Raw genomic sequence first — 9452 nt, 5'->3', positions numbered from 1 at the left:
CAAAGCCATGTGACCACTGGCACAAAATGACAGATAGCCTACGCCTCAACGTGTAGGCTATATGAGTCAATGAGTTTATGAAGAAGACCTTTGGCTGCATGGGGAAGGAAAAATACCGAGAGGGAAATTTGCATCGACCTAAATTGGGCAATTTTGATGGAGCTAATATCTTAAGTGCGGGTTCTTCGATCACAATATGATTGGTAGGGCTACTTGTGGCTGTGTGTACACTATAATTGTTGAATTACCACATTACAGAGGAGAAGATAACAGATAATTACATCCCATTTCATGCGTAATGTTTCAAGATTTAAGTTAGTTTGGAAACCTAACCCTCACCTTAACCCCAACCTTAACCTTTACGCAGAGATTTGAATACTTTAGATGGCGAGGGTCAGATTTTCAGAAATAAGAGTGCATGTGTGCATGAGGTAAACGATGCACGTACACTTTAATCCTTGCAGCACAAATGGAAACAATGGAGAATTTGCTGCATTTGATAGGACAAGGAAACCTGCACCGGAACGTGCGTCAATTATGCGTCAATGACGTTTGAAAGCTATTTGTTCTGATAATGTCTTTTTTTTTGTTTTATCATTGAACCCATGCATGCATGGATTCCTATAGCCTCTGTTTGTGAATCTAATACTGCTCAACTGGCTATTTATAGAGCAATGGAGTCGACAAGTGGCGGAGCGATGTGAGTCATGCTGCACTTTTACCAGGAATCAGTCCAGTGTGGCACAGGGAGACAAAGAGACAATAGCCTGTAGAGACAGGCCTGGTTGTTTCTCTCTCTCCCTCTCTCTTGTAAGGCTGCTATGTTGCCTATTTATTCGGAGCAACATGCTCACAATCATCATTAAAACATGTATGCATATATGGAGACATATGCATGTATGTGTTTATGCATAACGCCATATAGGCTCTGTTGAAAAATACGCCATTGCAGAATTATGTTCACTGCATGCTGGTTTTCTCTTGTTTGTGTGCGTCAAAGTTGATGTTTAAACTGTCTGTATGGTTGTTTACCACGTGTTGGTAATTGTGCACAATGTGCTCACTGCACAGAGGATTCATGCGCAAAAATAAAACGTTGGAATATAAACAAGAATAGGGCCAAAGAGCTTAAGTTCACATGAGGGCAATCAGCTGATATACACGCAGTCACGGCAGAGCACGCGTTAAATGTTTAATGTAAACACACAGATGTTGTTTATAGGCCATGAATATTAAAAGTCATTTGCTCCGATCTTTACTTCGCCTGTTCCCTCTTTTGCAACGCCCAATATAAACCGTTGGACACGGGCTGTTTCCCCACACTCCAATCCATTCTCATTTGTCAGCGCTGCTGAGTGGAAGTGGGCACATGTGTCACATATCACTTGATCCTGCTGCATGAACCACTCTTTTTTAGATTCAGTCCAAATTCACGTTTCCTGCATCAGAGACTGTGAATTTGTCATGTGCAGGGGAGCATGAGGAGGATGTAATATTTCACTCACGTCCAGGTGCTTTGCTGCTCCACTTCAACTCACTGACTGTGTGTTATTACCATGTGGGGCTGTTATTCATTTGGTGATTAGAATTGTCTTACATAATAAATTTGAAGGTATTTTTTGTATTATTATAATTATTCTGTGCTGGCGTTCAGCCGCTCATGGGCAGCCTCAGTATTTAGGCCCGAGACTGGAGGAGTGGCCCAGTCTGTCACTTTCCTCCTTCCTTCTGCAGCTCTGTCTTCAACAGGCTTTGGCCAATAAATACATAACAAAATAAAAACAAAAACTGAGCCAATAAATGTCCATTGACGCACTGTAGTAAGAGTCATGAATTGGCCACAGAGAAAAAATGAAAAACCTGGTAACCCTTGACCCCCGGGAAATCATCTAGTAAGAAAAAGTAGAAAATAAGTACAAAATTATTTAATAAATATTTTCAAATAAATAAATGGAATTATGCCAAATATACTAAATACATTTCCAGAAGCCATTTAATGATATATTTCTTAAACAAAGTCCAGAGTGGCTGATCGTTTGTGAGTCGTCTTAAAAGGTTCAGAAGCAATATTTTTGTAAATTGGAAAATTTTTTAAAGCTTGAGGCAAAAGATTTCTGAAAAAAATGAATGTGTGACATTCAAAATAAGCTGGAAGTGTAGATAGATTTCGATCTAACGCATGTGTCTGGTGTGGCTTATTATAACGGGGTTTGGATATCAACAGTTTGCTTGGTACACTTTCTGTCCACAGGATTGTGGTTTAGTTTAACAGCCTGAAAATCTGTGTCCTGCTTTCTCTTGATCTCAGAGTTTATTTGACCAGCAGCTATTTTCTAATATTTAACTAAAAGATTCAGAGTTTAGAGGCTGGTCTGTGAAGTTTGTGCACAATAAATTAGAGACATGGGTTGGTAGTATTAACAAGTGGTATTTAGTGTGATCTCATTTACTGAAGTGTGTGTGTGTGTGTGTAGGAGGTGGGGTGGGGGGGGGTTATTAAATGTATAACTGTCTTGTAATTAAAGAAGGTGTAAATCAGTAAAACTGTTTCAGGAGGTTTGAATTGACTGTGTTTGGATCACTTGGGCCTTTAAATGGCTGAGGAGTACAACAAATAACAGCATATTATCAAATCTCTTCATTTTTATAATATTCGTGAAGCCATAGAGGTGTTAATAAAGATAATTCAAACAGATTTATCTCTTAATAAAATAAAGATTTCTGTGTGAGGATTGCGAGGAGTTTATGTTTCTGAGAAAACATGCAAAACGATATTGAGTTGATATGATTTTAAAGATGAAACAAACAATGTGTCCCTGGTTTTTCCTTTACTGATTTTGGGATTTGTATTATTTTTTTCCACCATGAAATCGTCTTTTTGGAACTTGTCGTGCTTCGGCCACATGTGGTCTCATTTTATTTAAAGTGAACTTTAGTGAAATATGAGAGAAAAACTAATCCAGTCTGAACACACAGCAGATAAAAGATGTGAGGAGGCAGAGAGGGGAGGAGGGAGCAGAAAAAGATGGTTGGTAGCTGCAGTCTGACAGCACCTGGGGTGGAGGGGGGCGTCTCCGGATGCAGGGTACTGTTTGAGGGGGTGGGTGGGGGTTTATAGCTGAAGCTGCAGTAAAAAGGAACAACTTTAAAAGCTTAATAAAACTTTCTCTGTGCGTGATCCCGATGCCAGAAGATTTGACGTTTAGTATATTTGTTTGATTGTGGACACTGCACGGGATTTGCCTCATGCGCATTTTTTTTTCAATTATATTTGAGTTTCAAATAAAGATATGTCCTACTTAATTGTCTGAAGTTCATTACAACATAACCCCCCAACTAATAAGTATTTTTTAAAGGATATATATAATTGTCAATATTTTTAAGAGGACCGAATCAAAGTTTATTATTCATTCTTCTGGTGCAGCCTTTTATGTCTTTGTGACTGTGAATTTTATTGGCTCCAATTTCCTCCATGGCAAATGGAAACTTTTAAATTTAAAGTCAGGGTACATTTTTAAATTTTGACGGTTTTCACACAGGTTTTGATCTGCGGTTTATATCATGTTTTTATTCTTATTATTCCTGTAATGATTCATGCACTTCAAGCCCTGCAGTATTTATACGGGCCTTTTTGTGAGTGAGCTGCATTAACGCGTTGAGCTGTTAGGGGGAGCACTGGTACAGGGGAAGAGAGGAGAGCCACCCCTGCACAGGAGATCCACAGAGGGAAGTCTCTAAGTCCATCTCCACTATGGTTCAACAAGGTGGAAGAATATTTATATGCCAGAAGCACCCACAAAAAGTGACCAACAAAGAAGCACACATGCTCAGAAAATCACTACTAATGAGAAACCTGTGCTAATGGATTTCATTTAGCCATCATACCCAGTCTATCAGCAGCCAGGCCTCTAAGTGCAACGATAAACGTGTCTGCTATTGTTGGTGAATTCCCTCTGTTTGTACATGAGGTTGACTCTCTGCTGCCTCGTTATCTGGAACTACAGCTTCTCTGCATGGCACAAACTGACGAATCAAATACATCTATATCTATATTAAATACAAATCACTTATCCTGGAACGAATATAGCCTGTTCATCGAGGTCGATTAGTTTATCTTAATGTAAATGTCAAAACAGTCTATGAATCATGTTTATTTAATTCATTATTTAATTTTACAATATATCACTGTATGTAGCAGGACTATACAGTGAAATATCGAAAATATCTGTGCGTAACAGTAAAGGAGCTGTTGGTAAATGGGTCGGTTTGTTTGTTTGGATAACGTGTCAGTCTTTTCTGTTGCAAACTGAAAAAAACACAACGAACGTCATCATGAAAAGAGACAGGTCATGTAATAAATGTACACAAACAAAAGAGACTGAGACTTTTATCACTTGATTTCTGCATTTTAAGCATTAATGAATTAATATACGAATGGATTGTGACCAATGATTTTCGATTTTGGAAAGGACATCTTGAATTGCACTTGACAAAAAAAGATGTTGGTCCGTGAGTCCATTAGTTAACTTTGTCAGTTCAAATGTATTTTAAGAAATGAAGCATCAATGAAACTAAAATGAAAATGAGATAATTCGATAAAAGATTTTTCATTTTCATTTTAACCAATAACGATGTTTGTATTAAAACATTGATTCAATAAAAAATATTTGTAACATATATCATAAAAGATATAGGACTTAATACTAATAAGTATGAGATGTTATACATTTGAGGTGATAATTACAACAAAAATTATAATTATCAGATCAACAATAACAACAATAAAAGTCGTTGTGACTTCCCCGGTTTTATTTTGTCAAATATGTAACTACTATAGTACCTCTATTTCGTGTAGTTGTAATAATATACAAAGGTATTATTATTAATGACGAAATAGGATTTTAATTTCTTACCTAAGCAGTAAATTGTTAACGTGATTTAATTTATTTGCAATAGGCGAAGTCTAAGATATAAGATGCACTGACTATAGAGTTCCTGGACCGAGGCTGTGCTGTCAGAGCTTCGCCACTAGATGGAGACATGAACTCTCAGTGGCTCAGGCTCCTGGAGGCCTCGACTCACCATCAGCAGCTCAGACAAAATTCACTGTGACCATTTTAAAATTGACCATGACAAGAACGGATGAAGCGATAAATCTGCTCCTCTCAGATCGAGCACTCGTGTTCGTTCTGGTCTCAACGGGATAAATGAAAATGACAAGTTCACAAAGCGTCTCTCAAACATTTATTGTGAAAAACTTTGGCTATTGCAGTCAAAAAAAGGGAGAATAGATAGTTGGAGTGAGATAGTATTTACATGTTTAAATATGCGCACTGTTTCACCACTTCTCTGTAACGAGGAATCGTTCTGGGCTGACAGGAAGGAGGTCAGTCTGCTGACAGGCGAGTTCTTCTGAATAAATATCCTGTGTCCAGAGAGAAGACGTGACGAGGACAGTTTGGACATTCTGAGACTGTTTGATCACTTTTAAACAAACGAACAGATAAACTGAACGAATGAAAAGAAGTGATTAAAAAGCAGATATGTCTAAGCTCTTAAATCTTCTCAAATTGTGAAATGAAGTTTATTTTAAAATGTCATTATGTATCCACTAATAAACGAGTTGTTTTACTCTCTTTAGTTTGAACGAATGCGTAAAATATACATTTACAGATTCATTCGTTTTATTATTGATATATTAGGCGTTTTTAATCTGGGCCCGTTTCTTCTGTCATGATCTCAGACATTTATTCTGCTTTTTTTCCTTGGACATTGCGTTATTGTGTGAAAAAGAAAATTATAACTGATTCTAGAGCGTTCTCCACACTTTCAATCTTCTGTTTCATCTGGATTAGGGCGCGTGTTTTCTCTGGGTGTCTCTGGCCTTCAAAATCAAATCTCGTGTCATTTGCTGAATGTTTTCAGGAGATCACACATCCCTCGCAGAGTCGCCTTGGTTAACATGTTGCAAACCATGTCCGATCCTCTGTCAACAGGCCGCATCGACTGGTTCCAATTAAAACGTGAGGAAGGAAAGGAGTGGGCCAAAAAAAAAAACGGAGCCACAGTGGCGTCAAAGAAAACCTTCATATGTAATAAATTATAGCACAGTTTTTTGGGGAGTGGAGGAAAAGCGCATCCATGTCCGCATGTTACCTCCTGATCAGTATCTCCACAGCTAACTGGAGCTCTTGAATTTATTAACGATCTTCTTCTCCTTTACGCGCCTGTTCTGAAACCAGATTGTCACTTGTCTCTCTGTCAGGTTCGTCTGCGCGGATATCCTTCTCCTTTTGTCCTTGGTGATGAATTTATTGGTGGTGTACTCCCTCTCCAGTTCTTTCAGCTGCACCTTGGTGTATGGCACACGCTTCTTCCTCCCACGGCGGACAGAGCTGTCTCCAGCAGATATGGATTCTGAGGAGGGAAGGGAAATGCAATGTCATATTTCAATCTGCTCAATGGAACAGAGAGAAAACGATTTTTACAATATTATCATTATTTTTAGCAATTACTTAGGATTTCTGTTTTGTTTTCTTTATTGTTATGTGCGTAAAGCAGTGAATTCAACATATTTGACGTTAAACATATTTAAAATTCAAATGTCTTCAGTTTAATTGCACATTTTCTTAATCAATGCTCGTTTATGATAGAAAAAGAATTTAAACATACCTTGTAACGAGGATTTCCACAGAGGATTTGGCTGTGGCTGCTCCTTGGTGCAGTAAACTTGACCACTCCAGCCATTGGTGATGGCCCATGGCTGGTAAGGCTCCATGGGCAACAGAGGCTCGTGTCTTGGCTCAGTTGGCGCACTGAGCGCCGGCACGACAGGCACATCCAAGTAGCTTGGTTGGTAGGGACCAGAGGAGTAGCCCTGGTAAAAAGCAAATTCTTTCGCCCTGCTCGAAAACTCCTCACCGGTGACAGAGGAGTCCATGTATTTATCGACATAGCCAGAGGGCTGCGCGCACGCCTTGACGCTGCCGTGTGACATCCTGCATGGATAACTGTAACTGCTGCCAAAATATCCATAGGGCAGAGACGCGTTGGGTGAACTCTGAGTGGCAGAACAGGGGCTACATTGTTTGCCAGGCTCCCCCATGCCAGAGACTGGCACCTCACTCGCAGTGTAGGTGGTGCTGGGCGCCAGCGAGGTCGGATGCGCTAACAAGTTCCTGCACTGGTTCGCAGCGAAATTGCCTCCAGTAAATCCCTCCATGTTCTTGCTTCTCTCATCCAAGCCGTTGTCGTAGAGGAACATCACCGGGTCAATCCAGTGCGAGTGGAGGAGCAATGAGGCGGTCATAGCATGCCCTACATCGAGACGACCAACTCTTTTTCAAAATCCCCTCGACTGAACAGAGACAGGGACTCGGGCAGAGTAACGATACCAACACGCCTGAGTACATCAAGATCGCGAGGTTATTGGCCAGGGTCGAGCACGTGATATGCAAAGGAGATGATAAACGTCTAGACATCAAATAGAGCAGATCAGGCTGTGAGTGTTTGTGGAGACGCTGCACATCAGCATATCCACGTTTTTTTACGCACATAAGCCCTGGATATATTTTTCCTCCAATCTCAAATTGAGCTGTTCATCTGAATCCTGAACACATGTGATGTCGAGACAAATCCCGTCGATCAATCAGTGGAACTAGAGCAGACTTACATAAAGAATTGTCTAATAGCGTGAGAAAAACAGTGATATATGTATATTATTCCCGTCGGATGTGATGCACAATTACGCGTGCCATGACATTTACGCACACTTTCAGGTTAAAGTAAAGGGGATTATGATATTTTGATTCAAAATTATTTTTGGTCTATATCTTAAGATGTATCTTTTATGCACATTCAGTGAAAATTGTAGAGTTTGACATAATGGGAGACCATACTCTTAAATAATCAGAACTGAATGGATTTGAGCGATGCTTTTACGCACACAGATTACACAGATGCATTTTACAGAAAATATTGATGCATCTCTCCTGTAAATAAAATCAAAACGAATATATAAACATTTAAACAACCCCACATTTGGCACCGTAATATGTCCATGGAAACTCAAATTCGGTGACCACAAAAAATATCCAAAGCTTCCACTTTTGGCTGCACTCTTCCTCGCGCAGCTTTGGACGCGGCTGGAGGCCAAGGTCAAGTTGAAAGTTGCAGCCTGGCCAAATAAGCACCTCAGGCCAGGAAGAACAGAGAGGAAACACCGCTGGGAGCCGGAGAGGAGACTTAATCGACAGAATGAGCTCATTTGTGACGAGGAACTTCAACTTTGTTTTTCTTTCTTTCTTTAAATCAGATTTTGGCAAGAAGATCTTCAGACAGTAAATCTTCAGAGGCTCAAAATGGATTCATTTGTTTCGTTTTACGGCGTAAAACAATTGACTTGAATTGGAAAATGAAGCAGAGATCTCCATGTCTCAACAGAGATGCCACAAGTGGACTCTTGTTTTCCGGCGCGGAGTTTGGACAACGCATTGTTCGGCCAGTATATGAGACTGAATCGTACAGTAGACTGTGCGGAGTTAATATTATGAAAGAAATCTGTTTTAATTTTCATATCTTTCATATTTCATTTTTTTAACGTTTCCCATGTTTTTGACTTGAGGCCACAGACGCAGCGGAATGTTTACGCACCTAAATGTGAGCGCTTTTTATTTTTAATAGAGTTTTCCCACCTTTTGAGGCAGTAAATCTTTATGGCCCAAGTTCATAGCTTGTGGGCAAGCGTGAGTGAGTAGTGGTCTGCACTTCAGGCGAAAAAAAAATCCCTGAATGTTTTATATGTAACTGGATAAGTCCAAGTCTGATTTCTTTTTTGTTTAGTTGCTTGTCCTGAGCGGAGCGGCCTCTTGTGTACCGCTATTACGCAGCGTATTTGGATAGAAAAACTTTCTTAAATGGCCGAACTGATTGTTGTCTGCGGCCCGTTGTTCACACATGAGTGCGGCTAACTTTAAACTGTATAAAGTCAGTTAAATAACAAATAGTTTATAGCTCATGAGATATTGTAGCCTAATAGAAGTTTAATTTTCTACACAAAGTTTGGTTTTCATTTCAATACATTTCAACATACGGTACTTAATTGTCCAGATTAATAAAAACGTGCAAAAAAACCCCAACTGTTATTCATGTTATTCATACTTTTTTGGATTTGTGTGTGTCCCTTTACATGATCACAGTTTATTATTCGTACGCGCTCAGGACAAAGAAAAATTAAGAGCAAGGCCTCGCTTTCGTCAAAGTCGAAACCAAACTGAAGTCAATTGAGAACTAAGGCAACATTTTGCATATCGAGAGTGAAACATACAGCTATAATAAGAAACAGTCGCATTTGACTGAGATCCGCTGACTTAAAGTTTGCATTGAAATACGTTGGTTTTGCGTTTCATAAAAATAAAACAGATCCCATGCAATGCGTTGTTTCGATGTGCACC

The 9452-nt window shown here is 39.5% G+C and overlaps 1 protein-coding gene across 1 annotated transcript; it reads right to left on the bottom strand.

The window, feature by feature from the left end:
- Positions 1-5756: 5756 nt before the first annotated feature.
- Positions 5757-7415, bottom strand: hoxa13b (homeobox A13b). Its single transcript, XM_020092802.2, has 2 exons — positions 6673-7415; positions 5757-6417 (listed from the first exon to the last, which is right to left on the bottom strand). Exons 1-2 carry the CDS (start codon positions 7307-7309, stop codon positions 6179-6181), a joined length of 876 nt encoding a protein of 291 aa, XP_019948361.1. The 5' UTR covers positions 7310-7415; the 3' UTR covers positions 5757-6178.
- Between the last annotated feature and the right edge of the window lie 2037 nt (positions 7416-9452).

Source organism: Paralichthys olivaceus, chromosome 13 (genome assembly GCF_024713975.1).
Source record: "Paralichthys olivaceus isolate ysfri-2021 chromosome 13, ASM2471397v2, whole genome shotgun sequence".
In the NCBI taxonomy this organism is placed as follows: Eukaryota; Metazoa; Chordata; class Actinopteri; order Pleuronectiformes; family Paralichthyidae; genus Paralichthys; species Paralichthys olivaceus.
Note: the sequence above shows the minus strand (reverse complement) of the source record. Positions and strands in the feature narration are given on the sequence as shown.